This window comes from Haliotis rubra, unplaced genomic scaffold (assembly GCF_003918875.1).
Source record: "Haliotis rubra isolate DU_JTF1 unplaced genomic scaffold, ASM391887v1 Scf458, whole genome shotgun sequence".
NCBI classification, from domain to species: Eukaryota; Metazoa; Mollusca; class Gastropoda; order Lepetellida; family Haliotidae; genus Haliotis; species Haliotis rubra.
The window spans coordinates 338,533-358,928 of NW_025767144.1; the positions used below are offsets into that span (position 1 = coordinate 338,533).

Sequence of the window (20,396 nt, forward strand, 5' to 3'; positions counted from 1 at the left end):
TGCCTAGGAACAGTTTTACCCCAGACACCTGCCAGTACACCCAGTCAGTTCCGCCCGCTCACAGGAGGCCCAGGGGCTGCATCCACACCTGTCCGACCCGCTGATGGTGGTCAGAGGGCAATTGTGGGATCCTCCAACCTGGCTGCTTTGGACATGGCCAAGGTGCTGGAGCAGCAACAGCGAATACAGCAACAGCAATCGGCAGCAGCAGCTGCAGCAGCACGCCAGGTTGTGAACACCCCATTAGCTGGGCGCCCAGTTGGTGTTGGCTCAAATGCTCCTTTCGGTATCCCAATCACAGGACGCATGCCAGTACAGTCTAACGTGGCCCCACCCAACGTACATGCTGCGGGTGCAGCCAATGCGCTGCTCATGCAGCAGATGATGCAGCAGAGTACAGCTGCTAGAGGTACGTCGTCACAGATAGACAGCATGTATTAACTGTATGGGGGGAGTAGTCTTATTCTCCTTGTTGACAACAGAAACAACCTTAAACCATTCTCAATTATCCAACATGTTACTCTATATATAATCTGGATCAATTTGTAGAGAGTGGTTTGAGTACCGAAAAAACACAATTCTCAAATAGGCATCCATCAAATTACACTGTTCTCATTATTGGAATTGTCAGTGATGTCACTTGTATTTTAATCAACTTTTGTCCCGTGTGAAAGACTGAGCATTAATATGATTAGTAGCTGTTCCACAGTAAGTCATGCAGGGTAGTGAGTTTAGTTTTACCATGCTTTTAGCAATATTCCAATAATATCGTGACCGGGACAGCCAAAATGGGCTTTAGGCATCAATGAAAAATGCCAATGTTTCTATTCATCACATCAAAACAGACAAATTGGGCTGTCAAGGAAACTGTTATATCATGTAAATAGTGAGATGAAATGAGATGTAACATGAGTTTAAGATTATTGCACTAATATAGCGACTTGTAATGATATGTGTGTGTGGCTGTACTAGTCCAGACTGATGTCAGTTGTATAGTGCTACCCGACTTAGTGCAGTCGTTTATCCTGTTCTGGTTTCATCTCCTCAGTGCTGAATGCCACATAGAGAAACAACAAGTGCTTTCTTTAAATGTTTTGGTATGGTACATCTTTAAGGGAACTTCAAGACATTGATGTTTTTGCTGTTTCCTGTGAAATTCACTCCACTATTATCTCTCTCCCAAAGGCTTGAACTTAAACTCATTGAGCCAGATCAACCAACTGAATCAGCTGGCAGCCATCCAGCAGGCCCAGCAGCGTATGGTGGACCCCCGTCTCCAGGGGGTGCGCTACCCTGGTATTGTGCCCCAGATCATGAACCCACGCAGCACTGCTGGGACCAACATGGGTCTTGGGGTAACTGGTAACCCTGCTATCAACGCTGTCCTAGGAAGAGCCCTGTCGCCACAGATCCTACCTGGGAGGCGGGCAGAAACTTAGTGAGTTCATATCTGCTTTAGCAAACATTCTGATGAATTGGCATGGATTGTTGGTGTGAAACAAATATTCACACTTTCAATTTGTGTTTGAGAAGCTTGACAATGGTACAAGAATCTGTACCGAAATGTTGCACTCACGAAATAAGAGAAGTTGTTATCCATAAAGTTAAGGAATATTGTACTTCCCAACTTGTAAAATGCCACTCGAGGAGGTTATGTGTTTAAGCTAATATGACAAGGCATGGATCAGTGAATCCAAATGATTTGATTCCAGAAACTAAACTGTTCTGTTGATTACCAACAGTGATAAGTTATGTCCGAACAATTATCTGCCTTTAGTAAGGTTGTGGCTTTGCTAAATCCCATTTCCTTAAATATTTCAGGTGTGAATGGCCCGCTATCTCCCAACCTGTCATGTACAAGTCCAGCCCAGTTCATCACCAGCCAAGCGGCTCTCAATGGCAACAACAACATAACCAAGACATCCACTGCGTCCGACCCCAACATCCTCAAATGGTTCAGCTCGGACGTCTTGAAGAATCACATGCCAACCATGCCCCCTCTCCCAACCCAAGGACAGAAAGTCCTGACTCTGGATGACTTGGAGGGAACCTAGCTCACCCGTTCTGTGTTAACATTTGCTTTATCTTCCATGTGAGTTTGGCTTGGTCCAGGCCACCTGTGGCTATTCAAGGAGGCACCTGTAAATTGTTTTGTCGTTTGATTTGTCATTTGTAAAAAAAAATGTAATATGACTTTTCTGTTACTCTTATTTATTATGTTGAGTGATGAGCATCACGTGTAAATAGATACGATGTACTTTCGGTTGGTTTCTTCAGTTCAAGTTTTCTGCTGGTGTGCTGATGGTGTTTTGTTTCCTATGAGGACATGAAGAAGGTTTTTGTGAATGTGAGGTATAGTTATATCTGGATATTGTACGAGGTTTGCCACAAGTTACTTTGGTCACATCATTGTCATCATACGTGAAATGTTCATCTGGTTACTCTCATCTTTCTCATTGCTCTTTGTTCCATGTTAATTTAAGTTTCAGTGTTAGATTTTTGCTACTCAATGTATGTGTGCATGTTTGTGCCAGGAGAGATTTCTCCTGGATTGCGGTTTGAAAGGGTATATGGAATGTTTTTTCCCAGTTTCAACGTTTAACATCTTCATTGTCTGTTGTGTATGTGTTTGACTTTCTCTGTGTAAATATATATACATATGTAAATCTGTTTTGTGTAGTGCCGACTTTGTCGGCGTTCATGTTGAGAGTGGTAACTTTTTTGTGTCCTTGACCATGTTGTGTTTGATGTAGGTGTTTGTGTGATCTGTGCCCTGGTTACGTGGTATATTTTGTTTGTGTTGAAACTTGGTGCCCTAGAGTTTTGTGGTAATTTCAGTCTTATGAATGTTTTTGACATATTCACTTCCAATTTTGTTTAGTATTTATCGTCAGATCATTACATCAGTGTGCTATTGTTATGTGTCATTGTAGCCCGTTAGTTCATTCCAACTCTTTGTTTTACACAAACACTGCTTTTTTTCCTTGTATATTGGTGCAAATTTGAAACTTCTATCTGCTTGACTTTGCCCTAGTGCTGTTGAGTCTGTACATATCTGTAACACTGCCATGTGAATACACGCTTCTCTTACCTAGGCATAGTGCTGGCTGGTTGTAGTGTGTGGGTGACGTTCATTAGCAAGTCGAGACAGGACTGTGATGAGTGACTGACTGACTGCCCTATACTGAGTGATATGGAGAGAGAACGAGAGAGTGGACATATATTTTTGTATAAATGATGGTAAGGGTGGATTTTCTTGGAAGCTCCTTGAGAGCAGTTGTACCTATTTTCAGAGAAATTTATTTGGCTTGAGTGGAAAGGTCAGTGCTCCCAGTGCTTGGACCTTCTGCAGGTAGATTCTGCATCGGCAAAAATAAACTGACTTGGCCAAAGAAACAGGTGTATATTATGTGCTTAAGTATTGTGAGAACAGTGTTGGACATGACGTAGAGGTTTACTTGTGTATCTTCCTTCTACCTGCACCAGTCTTGTGTTAAGTTATCACACACATTTGTGAATAGAACTTGATCTTATCTATTGTGTCTGTGTATATACTTCCTTCCCGCCAACTGCTAGAAGGTCCAGAAGGAGTGTTCCTCTTTAATAGGAGCAACTGTATTCCAAAGATTACTTACCGCATGTCCACCTGACTTGGTAGTGTGTCAGGTGCGGAGAAGGATGGACGCTCCTTGTTTGGAGGAGATCACATGACCAGATCAAATTAACAATATTAAAAGAGTCATTTTGTTCTTGGCATATCAATCATTCTTCTCATAAAATGTTCGTCTTCAAATCATATCGTTCGTTGTGAACAATTCTTGCTCGTACTTTTTTTTCTGTAAAAGCAGCATCCAATGTTATTTCTTTGTCATGACATTGTTACAATTAATGTTCCACTACTGCACCGCCTATAGTAGGTTGTTGTGCCAGGTGGGATAGAATAAACTATTACTTCATTTCCTGGCCATACAACAGCATTTTGAGCCTACAGTTGTCCAGTTGTAGTTACTGGTAGCATCTGCTCCGTCTGTTTACTGTTACTTTCTGTACAACTAGCTTTTGGAAAACAGATTTGCCTGATACTGTTTTGTTGACATTGGTTATGATACCTGAGACTGTTTTCAATGACAGAATCTTCAAAGATGGAATAACTGTTGCAAGTTTAAAAAACAATTCTTATTACTTTTAAGATACTGTGTTTTCAATTTATTTTGGATTCCAAATCTGTATTTTGAAATTGTATTCTTGCCACTGTTGAAAGAGCTTTTCAGTTCATGTAAACTTCTCTCTCTCCCGGTGAATATTGAATTGATCCCTTTTTAAGTTGTTCATTTCTTTTTCTTAGTGTCAACAGTCAACTCATCAACTGATTTTCATTCGATGTAATCTCATCGGTGAATTGTTTCATGGCTTGTTGAACTTATGGCGAGTCACACGCTACATAGTATGGGAGTATATTTTCCAGCTGCCCTTGCAATTCATCAACTACATTGTATTTTCAAGGTCCATTTGATCAGGACAAATTTGTGGTCTCTGATATTTAATCTGCCAGTGACAGGTTTCTGTTTTCCAAAAGTCTTCATCAGTATTAATTGTTTTGTGGGCCGACTATATACGTAGATGTTGGCGTGCCCGCAGTAGCTGATGCTGCAACTGTAGGCGTGTGGCCATTGTTGTCAATGTTCTAGCCGTCTCTTGAACTGAGTGTTCCAAAGATAATTCCACAGTGCTCATGCTTGGCTGGTAGTCAATTTCAAAATATGTGGCCCTTTCAAATATAATTTTCTGCAAGCTTTGATAAAGGGAACTAACAGAAGATTAAATTTGAAGGTGTACATGTTCCCACCTACCTCGTGATTTGTAAATTTCCTGTAGATTTCTTCAAGATTATCTAGAATTATTTTTCTTTTCTCTGTTGTCTTGTAATGATTCCATTACAGCTTCTCTACCAGTCTTTGCCTGAGCACTATGGTGAAGAAGTTAAAACAAGCACTTAAATATTCTCTCAACAATACTTTTCCACACATAATGTTAGTTGAGCTAACATGGACATTTGGACATGTATAAGGATCAGGGGATACTAAAATGAGCAACTATTTCTCCAATGTGAAGAGTTTATTTACGTGCTTACTCAGTCGTTTCTTTTCTCATTGTACATGATATTGTTACTGTCCTTGAGAAAAGAATTGAGAATGTAATGTTTGGAGGAGCCTTTCTCTGTAAAGAGACTGGCTTCGACAAAAAAATTCAAAAAGATAAATAAAAATGATGAAATAATAACTCCTGTTCTGTGAAATTTGAATAAGGAAATGATTACAATTTACAATCATAAAGATGGTTATCATCCTCTATAGTCTAAAGCTGAATTACAAGTTGACCCATTGTATCCAGGATTGTTCAGTAGCTTGAGAACCCCCGAGATCAGTACACAAGATGAAATATTTGGAAGGAAAGACAAACAACTGAATATAAAAATACAATAATTTATTACAAAGAGATGATATAGCTACAATGACTGATGCAATGAAATACAAAAACAGCAATATACAATACATACATTTTTCTTCAACTGTGAGTGTGACAACTCAACACAACCTCTTGAAAACTAAGATCTCTCTCTCTATATATATACTTTATGGAATCTCAAATAATTGACAAAAATTACGAACATTTTGAACTGGCATGGTGAACACCAAAGACATGGACGGATAATAAATAATTTATGAAAAAAGTGTGACATTCTCCCTCAAAATCAGAACCAAGGGCGGGTAATCATGAAGTAGCCAGTGATGAAGAAGACAGCCACTAGTGAGAAGGCAAGTGTGTACATGGGTGGGTCGGCTCCATAGCTCTTGGTGATAGGGTACAACAGCTCTCGCCAACATGCATCATATTTACACACAGTCTGTTCAAAGTCTTCGTAATATCGGGCACATGTGTCAGTAGTGCAGGATGGATCTTTGGAAGTATAGAATCTGTAAACAAACAAAGTCTTGCTTCAACATTTTGAAACAGAAAGATGTTAGTCACAATCGGAAGATACTGAATGACTGACAATCAAGCAACCACTCCAATAGAAAACCAGTTGTTCAGATCTGTGTTGAGACCTGTTTCTGTTTCACAAATGTTTAAGCTAGTATATTAATCTCATTTAGAATATAAGTAATGGACTTCTGGTCTTGCATATTCTCCACCATTTGGACTGGCTTTAAGGCTGCTTTCTGCAGCATAGCACATCCACTCAGTGTTTGAAGGAAGTCTAAGTGCTGTTAAATGCTTACCACTTCAGTGAAACAAAACTATACATACTGTGTGTCAAACCGAGGATCATAGGCAAGAACCTGACATAACTAAGGGAGGTAACTGAGAGTTTTGATGACCTTTCCAGATCGTATATCCACAAAATAGATGACCATAAAACAATTAGCACACTTTCACCAACTTCTAGAACTTTTTATAAACAAGGCCGTTTATATGATTAAAGTATATGAACGACATAAAGAATAATTGGAATGAGCGAACCTCTTGATATGAAGCAGATAAGGAACTAATCGCAAGTCTCTTGCAATGAAAACAATGCTACTGCTGCAGACCTGGCCATGAATGTAGGATAGTGTACGACTAATACTGGAGCAAGTACACACTTAGATTTGTTGGCCAACAAAATTTAAAAGCACCACAAACATTGGTACATGAGACTGAAAAGTACAGTGTGTACAGTGATTATTGCAAACCCTCTCAGTCAGAGTATGTACAAAGTGACATGATGTATTCAAGTGACATCAACGGGAATCTCTACATTCAAAGAACACCAAGCAGGGGTGGAAATAACTTTAAAATTGCTAGTGTACTCCGGTACAGTGGCACATGTAAAATCACTTGCCCTGATCATTTTTCCACTATACCGGACGTTTTCTTATTGATTTTTTAAATAAACAGCATTATTATCACTGGAAAGTCAACTGTACAGCGGTACAGCGGTACAGCATGATATACAAATTTGCTTGCCCGACAGAAAAAAGCACTGGACTCGGACGTCAGGCAATGGGTTATTTCCACCCCTGCCAAGCCCTCTTTCAAATACTGCTTCTAAACTTCATGTCAGTGAAATAGTGAGTGAGTTTAGTTTTAAACCACTTTTAGCAATATTCCAGCAATATCACGGTGGGGAACACCAGCAATGGGCTTCACACAATGTGCCCATGTGCAGAATCGAACCTGGGTCTTCAAGCATGACAATCTAACGCTTTAACACTAGGCTACCCCACCGCCCCCAGTTGAATAGCAACACTGATATACTGTGAAGGCTACACACTTGATTCTCGGTTCTGGCACCGAGGCTGGGACCTTGACGAAGGTGACGGAGCTGGTCAGGGTGAAGGTCTGCACGTACTGACTACTGTCCTGACAGCGGGCTGAGTTCGCTCCACTGCACTGCATCCTCCAGTGTGACTTGGTGTAGCTGTAACAAACACACAAGTTCACAGTAGCTGTAACAAACACACAAGTTCACAGTAGCTGTAACAAACACACAAGTTCACAGGCTCGAACTGCCTCAAGTCCTGGACCTAGATTTTTGAAGCTCTCCTAGTGTTAAGCTGGTCATAAGTACCATACATTAACTATCTTAGCTCTAAGAGAACTTTGAAAATCTAGGCCCCGGTGATTTCAGTTTTCACTGAGGATCCTTTTCAAACAAGTTTCCAAACCCTACTGCAGTAAGTTGTCTTATAACATCATGGGAATATCTTTAGTAGTGTTTTCTTACAGTGAAGACAATAAATATTTCAGGATCATGGTCTGTGTCTGACACAAGAAATATTTCTTATGCAAACCTTCAATAATGTAACTGTTTTAATCTTGACATCAACAAAACTAAACCTTACTGGTAATTATAATGTCATGAAGACAATATGTCAATTTGTGGTACTAATTTCAGTTAATAGTCAAATTATCTGGACTTGGCTACTGACTGCTCCCATAAGTGACTGACTATCCCCCTTGACCAACTCACCACCTCCTGGACTCAACACTGACTCACAGACTATCCCCCTAGACCAACTCACCACCTCCTGGACTCAACACTGACTCACAGACTATCCCCCTAGACCAACTCACCACCTCCTGGACTCAACACTGACTCACAGACTATCCCCCTAGACCAACTCACCACCTCCTGGACTCAACACTGACTCACAGACTATCCCCCTAGACCAACTCACCACCTCCTGGACTCAACACTGACTCACAGACTATCCCCCTAGACCAACTCACCACCTCCTGGACTCAACACTGACTCACAAACTATCCCCCTTGACTCCAACTCACCACCTCCTGGACAGCTCAACACTGGCTATCCCCTAGACCGACTCACCACCTCCTGGACTCAGCACTGACTCACAGACTATCCCCTAGACCAACTCACCACCTCCTAGACTCAACACTGACTCACAGACTATCCCCCTTGACCAACTCACCACCACATGAAAACTCACCAGCACTGACTCACAGACTATCCCCCTTGACCAACTCACCACCTCTTGGACTCAACACTGACTCACAGACTATCCCCCTAGACCAACTCACCACCTCCTGGACTCAACACTGACTCACAGACTATCCCCTTGACCAACTCACCACCTCCTGGACTCAACTATTCCCGACTCACAGACTATTCCTCTAGACCCGTCCAACTCCACCTCCTGGACTCAACACTGACTCACAGACTATCCCCTAGACCAACTCAGACCAACTCTGGACTCCACCTCCTGTCCCACATGACAACTGACTCCCCTCAGACTGTCCCCTAAGACCAAACTGTCTTTTAGCTCACCACCTCAATGAGTAACAACAGACTTTTCTCCACTATTTTCATGACAACAGAAGCCCCTCTGTACCATGACAACAGAAGTAACTCTCCTTTACCATGACAACAGAAGTCTGTACCTGTACCATAGCTCATGACAACAGAAGCCCCTTTAATTCAATGACAACAGAAGCCCTATGTACTGACCACTTAACTTAACAGAAGCCCTCCGTTACCTGACAACAGAAGCCCCTCTGTACCCTCCTCCATAGTCAATGTGACAACAGAAGCCCCTCCGTACCATGACAACAGAAGCCCCTCTGTACCATGACAACAGAAGCCCCTCCGTACCATGACAACAGAAGCCCCTCTGTACCATGACAACAGAAGCCCCTCTGTACCATGACAACAGAAGCCCCTCCGTACCATGACAACAGAAGCCCCTCCGTACCATGCCAACAGAAGCCCCTCTGTAACATGACAACAAAAGCCCCTCTGTAACATGACAACTGTCACACACCTCAACCCCCCTCCCACAACAGAAGACAAAGTGTTCTGCGTAGATACCTGACTCGAGCTCCGACCACCTCCCTGATTGAGTAGCCATTGACCTGTCCAGTTTCTCCATATAGAACAACTAGATTCACGCCACTGGTGATGTTGGCACAGACCCCTCTCAAGTTGTCTACTGGCATGTACACGTCATCGGTGGTGTTGTCCGGCACTGTGCTGTTGTCAACTGTTGTCTCATTGAGGATGGGCAGGTCTCTGGCAAGTCAAGAGAGAGTTCACCATGAGGCCTTACACCACGATGGGCAGGTAACACTGCTTACACCTTCAGCAACATCAATCCACAGCGAAAACAGATAAAATATTTCGCATAGTCTTTACACAATTCTTTACCTCATGTCACAAAAGATCATCGAAACTGTACAGTTTTTCATTCTTTATGCATTTAGATTTGCCATTTAATTATTCTTTTTAGTCAGTGTATCCTGAGAGGAAGCTAAATTGAGGTTTGAATAAGTTCCCTTACTACGTCTAAGGGTAACTAATTAACACTATGAAAACTGTGGGGTGTTGCAATACTTTTGTCCATGTGTATACTTGTGAAAACTGCACTTCTCACTTTCAAGTACCCCAATAACCAAACTGGGTCATTAATGGCTCTACCAGATTCAGTAACGACACTTTTTTTTTTTTTTTTTTTTTAATAATATTTTTTTTCATTTCAGTGAAGCATACAAGATGGCATATGAATATGATTTGATGAAACAGTAGACAGGCATGACATATGCATCGAGTACTTAGAAGGTGTAATCCCGAACCCGACACATGTTACATTTGGTCAGTTAATGTCATCATTCCTTCACTACATGGATTATTGCTTTAGTATCAATCACTGGATCTTCCAGTCCAGGCTCAATTATTGATATGGCTGCTGTCAATAGCTGCAATGTTGATGAATGTGGCATTCAGTGAACTCATTCCTCAGATGATAACACTGACTCACCTGAGAACTGTCACCCACATAGTTGAATCAAAAAGGGTCATTGTAACCTTGACGACCAATCAGATCTGACGGCATCAAGACACTGAGATGATTCAGGACCAGTTGTCTACAAAACAAACATGCTTGGTGATAACAACAGACATAGACAGTTGGCACTATAGTCTGTTTGCAGTGAAAACCTACCGATGAATTTCACTTTCAACAAAAATGTAAATCAAAAGAAGTGAAATTAAGATTGGGAATCCTCATAATTTTACCTTGCATTTGAACATTTAAATTCAGAATTTTGTTCAACTTAAGATAAAAGTTGTTTAACAAACGATCATAGTTTCAAATCGCTATTACTGGTTTGTATTACAAAGGGGTAAGCCCAGTAGTTGGAACAGTGAAACAAATTTCACTGCAAACAGACTATACACAAGACTGATAGGTTCATTCCCCTAAAGACAAAAACGACTGAACCCGTGAAGATCCAGGTTAGAATTTGTCTTCAGCAACTTAAGCTTGTAAAAGCGACTAACACGATTGGGTGGTCAGCCTTGCTGAGTTGGTTGACACATATCATCGTATCCCAATTGCGTAGATCGATGCTCATGATGTTAATCACTGGACTGTCTGGTCCAGACTCGATTATTTTACAGACCACTGCCATATACCTGTAGCTGCAATATTGATGATTGCTGCATTAAACAACAAACCAACCAAAAGCTAAAACTGATTGGTTCATTCATGGTTTAATGCTGAGCTATATTCCAACAATACCATTATCCTTCTTGCTCATTTGGTTCAGACACATAAAGATCTGGGTTAGAATTGGTGTTCAGTAACTCATGCTTGTCATAAGATTGATGTTCATGATGTTGATCACTGGATTGTGTGGTCCAGACTATTATTTACAGACCGCCGCCATATAGCTGGAATATTGCTGAGTCGACGTTAAACAACAGAAAACAAACCTTTGGTCCAAGAAAGCTACAGAGGTAAGAAAGAGTGTTCCACATACACATTTTCCACGGTATGTCAAACTGCTAACTGATTATCAATTACTGACTGGTAAATGGATCAAAAAGAGATTTTTCATGGCCGCCATGGCACTCACATCAGGTACTGGTTCAGCTCAAAATCGATTCAGTATGGATCAGGTGTTTAAAATGCAAAATTTATCACATTAGCTACCACAAACCATTTGTTATTTGACATAAACATCTATGGGTGACTGACAGACTTGATACAAGAAGATACTGATCAGAACTTTCTGTGGATTATGACATAAAAGTGAATTTTACTTGAGGTCTGTGCAGTTGTTGATTCGGTCAATGTTGAGTCTCAGGTCACAGCTAGTCAGTATGTCCTCGCCAAAGGTCAGGGGTCGTCGCGTTGCTGATTGGCACAGGCCATCGACACCTGCGTGTAAAAGTGAATCCTTATGAACAACAAACTTGAATGAAACAGCTGTACATACAGGATGAGGACATTCTGAGAAGTGCAGTAGCAGCACTGTGTTTGTCAGGTCACAAATAGCGAGTCACATCATGAGTTTGGGCTCCAAGCCAAGTCACTATGATCTTCATAAATCAAGTCTAAACAATATGAACAGGTATCATCTAGAGAATAGGTATCATCTATAGAACAGGTATCATCTAGACAACAGGTATCATCTAGAGAATAGGTATCATCTAGAGAACAGGTATCATCTAGAGAACAGGTATCATCTAGAGAACAGGTATCATCTAGAGAACAGGTATCATCTAGAGAACAGGTATCATCTAGAGGAATCTAGAGAAGGTATCATCTAGAGAATAGGTATCATCTAGAGAACAGGTATCATCTAGACAATAGGTATCATCTAGAGAACAGGTATCATCTAGACAATAGGTATCATCTAGAGAACAGGCATCATCTAGAGAATAGGTATCATCTAGAGAATAGGTATCATCTAGAGAACAGGCAGGTATCATCTAGACAATAGGTAATCATCTAGAGAACAGGAGCATCTACCCATAGAGAACAGGTATCATCTGGATGGTAACAATTGGTCTTCAGCAACCCTAGAGAATAGGTATCATCTAGGCTATCATCTAGAGAACAGGTATCATCTCTAGACAATGGGTAATAGGTATCATCTAGAGAACAGGTATCATCTAGAGATCGGTATCATCTAGAGAATTAGGTATCATCTAGAGCAGGTATCATCTAGAGAACAGGTATCATCTAGAGAATAGGTATCATCTAGAGAAGTGGTATCATCTAGAGAACAGGTATCATCTAGAGAATAGGTATCATCTAGAGAACAGGTATTATCTAGAGAACAGGGCCCAGAATTCAGATGGTCACTGTTTTCTGAGCAGAGCATCTACCCATTGTCTGGATGGTAACAATTGGTCTTCAGCAACCCAGGCTTGTTGTAAGAGACAACTAACGAGATCGGGTGGTCAGGCTCACTGACTTGGTTGACACATGTCATTGTACCCCAACTGAGTAGATTGATACCCATGCTGTTGATCGCTGGATTGTCTGGTCCAGGCTCAATTATTCACAGACTGCCGCTCGAACATAGCTGAGTGCAGCTTTAAACATAGCTGAGTGCAGCTTTAATATTCAAACAAAATCTGACACCAGATGGTCACTGGCTTTAACCCTGGACCGCCATACATACACCCCCACCGCTGCCACAGTGTTAAAGATGTTAACGAATGCCATATATACAGATGTTGCTGTTGCTGCCTGCCTGGTACTCGCATGCTTAGGACACACACGCTTCTCCACAAAGGTTTTACCCACCTGTCTGAAACACGGACATCTGTCGGCTGGTGTTCCGATCGACATACAGAAGGCTGGACGAGGCATCATTGACAGGACACCCACTGATTAACGGTTTACCATAGTCATATCCTGGAAACACAACAGTGAGTGAGTGAGTGAGTGGGTGGGAGGGTTGATGGGTGGCTTGGGTGAGTGAGTGGGTGTATTATCAAAACTTGACCATTTATACAACCATGAAGTCTGTATTTTGTTTCAGTTGAAACTTTTAGCTGACAAGATTTTGTCTAAATTATCACCTGGTTTTCCAGATCGGTCAAAGGCCCCTGTTTGGTTTTCGTAGTTGTCAGAGCTGTCACTCTGGATGGCCATTTCATGCTTAAATTTCACATCAAAACTCTGAGTCAGACTTGGTGGGTTGACACCTAACGCAATCGGTGCTAAAATCACTGTGGCATTCAAATTAATGATACGCTGACCAGACCAGGTGAAACTGTAGCGAACATCCACTACTACATTGTTGCAAACATTTGCTACAAGCGACGGAACTAGTGGTCGAGTATAACCATCATCCCATGGGCAACGTGGAGGAAGTGACTTCACATTCTCCTGATCTTGATTGTACTGTAGGCAAGCGGGTTCACTACACGGCAAGCTACAGTTTTCTGTGTTCAATTCTTGTTGAAATGTCCATGACACTGTTGGACTGACCAAATCGCTGTATTTTACAGATGATTTTACATAGCTCGCATCGTTAACATCACAGTAATAACTGACATATGTATTGGCAATTGTTCCACCATAGGTCTCAAGAATTCGATATGCCTCTGGACAGGGAGGGTGAGTCGTTGATGTCATCTCTGCGTACATCCTGGCACTGAGCATGGAGTCTGCTGTGCACATGCTGCGGACGTTGTTGTGCACGCAGTCAGATGATCTGTCCTGCTGGAAACGGACTGGCACGACGTTGAGGCATGCCCCTCCCATGGACCTTGCTGGAAGGGTTAGCACACCTCTGGGGGAGGAGGGAAGGTCCCCCCTTCTGGTCCGGATATTGGCACCTTCCTTGTACCCAACCAGACCCGAATTAGGGTCAGTGAATCGACGCTCTGTCTCCCTGCAACAAAAACATCTTGTCAAGGAGTGAATTCTTTAAACAATTTAGACTTTATTTATGACTGTGTGGAGACATCAATCAAAAGGGAACAATTTATTTATTAATTCTAGAAACATCACAGAAGAATAAAGAATCTGGGCTGGGTTAGTGAATAATTACATCTGGGCCAGACAAACCATTGGTTAATATTATGATGACGTAATCAACCAATTCACACTGTCCTGTTCTAACCAGATTGAGTCACATACGTGTACCAGTAGGGCTGTCCTGTTCTAACTAGATCGAGTCACATAGGTGTACCAGTAGGGCTGTCCTGTTCTAACTAGATCAAGTCACATAGGTGTACCAGTAGGGCTGTCCTGTTCTAACTAGATCAAGTCACATACGTGTAGCAGTAGGGCTGTCCTGTTCTAACCAGATCACATAGGTGTAACAGTAGGGCTGTCCTGTTCTAACTAGATCGAGTCACATAGGTGTACCAGTAGGGCTGTCCTGTTCTAACTAGATCAAGTCACATAGGTGTACCAGTAGGGCTGTCCTGTTCTAACTAGATCAAGTCACATAGGTGTACCAGTAGGGCTGTCCTGTTCTAACTAGATCAAGTCACATAGGTGTAGCAGTAGGGCTGTCCTGTTCTAACCAGATCGAGTCACATAGGTGTACCAGTAGGGCTGTCCTGTTCTAACCAGATCGAGTCACATAGGTGTACCAGGAGGGCTGTTCTGTTCTAACCAGATCAAGTCACATAGGTGTACCAGTAGGGCTGTCCTGTTCTAACCAGAGGGAGACAGCAGACTGTACCTGTAGGAGTATGTTGCCGTCTGCTCTGACAGCCGGGTGTTGAAGGCTGTGTCTGTCTTCACTGCTGCTGTGTTGCCATAGAACAGCCCTAGGAGGGCATTAGTCTCAAACTCCACACACATCATCGGGAACCAGTCTTCTTTCAAGGTGTGGTTAGAGTAACAGCTGCGAAATGGTGTCACAGAGCCTTGGCCTCCGTATGGACCGGGCAGACAGTAGCTGAATGTGTTTCGCTTGTCAGCTGTGCAGTCCTGTAGAGCAAAATGTTTTCATGAATCTTTTAATTACGTTGATAATAATATACATGGAAAATGTACATTATAATCTTTTTTTTCCGCTGAAAATAATCTTATGTATTATAAATACCTATTTCAGTCAGTCATGTTCGTGCTCTTACATGATGGGCAGTAAATAACTGAGTCTGGACCAAACAAATCAGTGATTGATATTGTCAATCCACTCCATAGGGTATGTTGACACTTAAAGTCACTGAACATGACCCTCTGGGTGCCATTCCACAAAACGATCATAGCGCTAAGATGATCGTAACTCCCATACTTCAACCTAGACTTACGACAGTCGTAGCGCTACGATCGCTTTGTGGAACGGGCTCCTGAGCTGTTTACCTAGTTGTTTGTCATATGATGAGACTGCTGAGAAAACAGGGAATGGTTACACTGACTCACCGCATCGCAGCAGCAGTTGATGTCACAGACGGAGTAGGTCAGGTCACAGGGACATGGTGCCACCTCCACAAAGCTGGGGTTCTGTATAACCCTCTCCGATCCCACACTGCCCGACGCTGAAACATCAGTCAATATTATCAGCTACCACCCTCTCCGAGCCCACACTGCCCGAGGCTGAAACATCAGTCAACATTATCAACTACCACCCTCTCCGAGCCCACACTGCCCGACGCTGAAACATCAGTCAACATTATCAACTACCACCCTCTCCGAGCCCACACTGCCCGACGCTGAAACATCAGTCAATATTATCAACTACCACCCTCTCCGAGCCCACACTGCCCGGCTGAAACATCAGTCAACATTATCAACTACCACCCTCTCCGAGCCCACACTGCCCGACGCTGAAACATCAGTCAATATTATCAACTACCACCCTCTCCGAGCCCACATTGCCCGACACTGAAACATCAGTCAATATTATCAGCTACTGACCTCTCCGAGCCCACACTGCCCGACGCTGAAACATCAGTCAATATTATCAACTACCGACCTCTCCGAGCCCACACTGCCCGACGTTGAAACATCAGTCAATATTATCAGCTACCACCCTCTCCGAGCCCACACTGCCCGAGGCTGAAACATCAGTCAACATTATCAACTACCACCCTCTCTCGAGGCCCACATTGCCCGACGCTGAAACATCAGTCAATATTATCAACTACCACCCTCTCCGAGCCCACACTGCCCGACGCTGAAACATCAGTCAATATTATCAACTACCACCCTCTCCGAGCCCACACTGCCCGACGCTGAAACATCAGTCAATATTATCAGCTACCACCCTCTCCGAGCCCACACTGCCCGACGCTGAAACATCAGTCAATATTATCAACTACCACCCTCTCCGAGCCCACACTGCCCGACGCTGAAACATCAGTCAATATTATCAACTACTGACCTCTCCGAGCCCACACTGCCCGATGCTGAAACATCAGTCAATATTATCAACTACCACCCTCTCCGAGCCCACACTGCCCGACGCTGAAACATCAGTCAATATTATCAGCTACCACCCTCTCCGAGCCCACACTGCCCGATGCTGAAACATCAGTCAATATTATCAACTACCACCCTCTCCGAGCCCACACTGCCCGACGCTGAAACATCAGTCAATATTATCAACTACCACCCTCTCCGAGCCCACACTGCCCGATGCTGAAACATCAGTCAATATTATCAACTACTGACCTCTCCGAGCCCACACTGCCCGATGCTGAAACATCAGTCAATATTATCAACTACCACCCTCCGAGCCCACACTGCCCGACGCTGAAACATCAGTCAATATTATCAACTACCACCCTCTCCGAGCCCACACTGCCCGATGCTGAAACATCAGTCAATATTATCAACTACCACCCTCTCCGAGCCCACACTGCCCGACGCTGAAACATCAGTCAATATTATCAACTACCACCCTCTCCGAAAGCCACACTGCCCGATGCTGAAACATCAGTCAATATTATCAACTACCACCCCTCTCCGAGCCCACACTGCCCGACGCTGAAACATCAGTCAATATTATCAACTACCACCCTCTCGAGCCCACACTGCCCGATGCTGAAACATCAGTCAATATTATCAACTACCACCCTCTCCGAGCCCACACTGCCCGATGCTGAAACATCAGTCAATATTATCAACTACCACCCTCTCCGAGCCCACACTGCCCGATGCTGAAACATCAGTCAATATTATCAACTACCACCCTCTCCGAGCCCACACTGCCCGATGCTGAAACATCAGTCAATATTATCAACTACCACCCTCTCCGAGCCCACACTGCCCGATGCTGAAACATCAGTCAATATTATCAACTACCACCCTCTCCGAGCCCACACTGCCCGATGCTGAAACATCAGTCAATATTATCAACTACCGACCTCTCCGAGCCCACATTGCCCGACACTGAAACATCAGTCAATATTATCAGCTACCACCCTCTCCGAGCCCACACTGCCCGACACTGAAACATCAGTCAATATTATCAGCTACCATTGACCGACACCATCAGATCAACTACACTGCCCGATGCTGAAACATCAGTCAATATTATCAACTACCACCCTCTCCGAGCCCACACTGCCCGACGCTGAAACATCAGTCAATATTATCAACTACCGACCTCTCCGAGCCACACTGTCGGACGCTGAAACATCAGTCAATATTATCAACTACCTACCTCTCCGAGCCCACATTGCCCGACGCTGAAACATCAGCGTGTCAAATCTGGGATTCAAACCAAAAACCACTGGATGCAAAACCTGCACAACATAATGCTTTGAGCACAGTCCATTCTCTGGAAATTGCAAATGCGCAGATCAAGCTATGATTGCATAAAAAGCAATGATGATAAAATGCTGACAATGATGTAGTTGGTGCTTACATGGTCCCCCGGTGCAGTTGGAGCAGAAGTCAGGGCTGAGGTCGTTTGCAGTCAGCATAGCGGCGGCCATCCCCGTGTACTTGGGTGTACTGTCCCTCACACAACAGGTCAGTACAACTAACTCGGTTACCGGGGCGATAACCGCCCGCTCACGTCGGACAGTCACTGTCTTGTATGTCTGACCTCTCTGGAATGGAATGAGATATGATGGTGAGTGAAAGGGTGAGTGAATGGGTGGGTGAGTGAATGGGTGGGTGAGTGAATGGGTGGGTGGGTGAGTGAATGGGTGAGTGAATGGGTGAATGGATGAGTGAGTGAGTGAGTGAGTGAGTGAGTGAGTGAGTGAGTGAGTGAGGAGTGAGGGTTGGTGGGTGGGTGGGTGAGAGAGTGAGTGAGTGAGTGAGTGAGTGAGTGAGTGAGTGAGTGAGTGAGTGAGTGAGTGAGTGAGTGGGTGGGTGGGTGAGAGAGAGAGTGAGTGAGTGAGTGAGTGAGTGGGTGAGAGAGAGAGAGAGTGAGTGAGTGAGTGAGTGAGTGAGTGAGTGAGTGAGTGAGTGAGTGAGTGAGTGAGTGAGTGAGCGAGCCACTGTTAGAAATATTCCACTGTGTAAATATTCTGCATAAGAAACAGTGATGAATTACATCATTTTTGATGTCCACAAAGTACAACACATAATCTGCAGGGTCAAACTATACAGCAGGTGAAGGGATTCCATTAAATCTCACTGAATAAATACATATTTATTATGCCATGTAATAATTTAATCAAAATGCAAAATTCTCAGTAAAAACATTATTCTAGTTTTCTTCACATTGAAAGTTACATAAGCAGGACACTGTTCAAACCGCTTTTCCTTACATTTGTAAAGGTGAATGAGGGTTCGTCTGGTTTCCATGGTGATGACAGGTCTACAGGGATGGGTGTAGTAGTTGGCGTCGATGGTGTTGTTGTAGTTGCATTTGGGTCGGTGGTGGAGTTGTCAGTGGCTGCAAGTATAGCATTAAATGTCAGGACAAGCTAACACATGATGCCACACATCATCGGATACCGCAGCCTGGGCTGTATGATCCCCAGGGAGTTGAGAATGATAACGGGTAGAATATGGATTCACTGGTCAGGGATAAATAAACCACATATGAGCAGATACTAGTACCTGGAAATTGTGGGAAAAAAGTACATTAATGATAAGGCTTACAGTTGGTTGGCTGGTCCGTCGTTTAACACCGCACTCAGCAATATTCCAGCTATAAGGAGGCGGTCTGTAAATAATCGAGTCTGGACCAGACAAGCCAGTGAGTGATCAATAGCATGAGCATCGATCTATGCCATTGGATACGATGACATGTGTCAACCAAGTCAGCGAGCCTGACCACCTGATCCTGTTAGTCACCTGTTATGACAAGCATGGGTTGCTGAAGACCAATTCTAACCCGGCACCAGGAAACTAACTATCCTAAGTCTACAACATTCAATAGACCAGTCTGAAATGATACAGTACAGTGGGCACCAGGAAACTAACTATCGTAAGTCTACAACATTCAATAGACCAGTCTGAAATGATACACTACAGTGGGCACCAGGAAACTAACTATCGTAAGTCTACAACATTCAATAGACCAGTCTGAAATGATACACTGCAGTGGGCACCAGGAAACTAACTATCCTGAAAGTCTACAACATTACAACATTCAAATAGACCAGTCTGAAATGATACACTAGAGTGGGCACCAGGAAACTAACTATCGTAAGTCTACAACATTCAATAGACCAGTCTGAAATGATACACTAGAGTGGGCACCAGGAAACTAACTATCGTAAGTCTACAACATTCAATAGACCAGTCTGAAATGATACACTGGAGTGGGCAGCAGGAAACTAACTATCCTAAGTCTCAACATTCAACATTCAATAGACCAGTCTGAAATGATACACTGAAAGTGGGCACCAGGAAACTAACTATCCTAAGTCTACAACATTCAATAGACCAGTCTGAAATGATACACTGCAGTGGGCACCAGGAAACTAACTATCCTAAGTCTACAACATTCAATAGACCAGTCTGAAATGATACACTGCAGTGGGCACCAGGAAACTAACTATCCTAAGTCTACAACATTCAATAGACCAGTCTGAAATGATACACTGCAGTGGGCACCAGGAAACTAACTATCCTAAGTCTACAACATTCAATAGACCAGTCTGAAATGATACACTGCAGTGGGCACCAGGAAACTAACTATCCTAAGTCTACAACATTCAATAGACC

The 20,396-nt window shown here is 43.2% G+C and overlaps 2 protein-coding genes across 2 annotated transcripts in view; one reads left to right on the top strand and one right to left on the bottom strand.

Moving 5' to 3' along the window:
- LOC124290127 (eukaryotic translation initiation factor 4E transporter-like) overlaps positions 1–5,280 on the top strand; it is a 40,484-nt gene extending 35,204 nt beyond the window's left edge. The window contains 3 exon segments of the mRNA XM_046726818.1: positions 8–409; positions 1,186–1,438; positions 1,822–5,280. Coding sequence (XP_046582774.1) covers positions 8–409; positions 1,186–1,438; position 1,822 — 656 coding nt within the window. The 3' untranslated portion in view covers positions 1,823–5,280.
- Positions 5,281–5,467: 187 nt separating this feature from the next.
- Positions 5,468–20,396, bottom strand: part of LOC124290115 (tectonic-2-like) — a 45,595-nt gene continuing 30,666 nt past the window's right edge. Inside the window, 12 exon segments of the mRNA XM_046726808.1 lie at positions 5,468–5,975; positions 7,316–7,462; positions 9,374–9,574; positions 10,320–10,351; positions 10,353–10,425; positions 11,606–11,723; positions 13,101–13,211; positions 13,379–14,196; positions 14,998–15,248; positions 15,684–15,799; positions 18,133–18,319; positions 18,989–19,116. Coding sequence (XP_046582764.1) covers positions 5,753–5,975; positions 7,316–7,462; positions 9,374–9,574; positions 10,320–10,351; positions 10,353–10,425; positions 11,606–11,723; positions 13,101–13,211; positions 13,379–14,196; positions 14,998–15,248; positions 15,684–15,799; positions 18,133–18,319; positions 18,989–19,116 — 2,405 coding nt within the window. The 3' untranslated portion in view covers positions 5,468–5,752.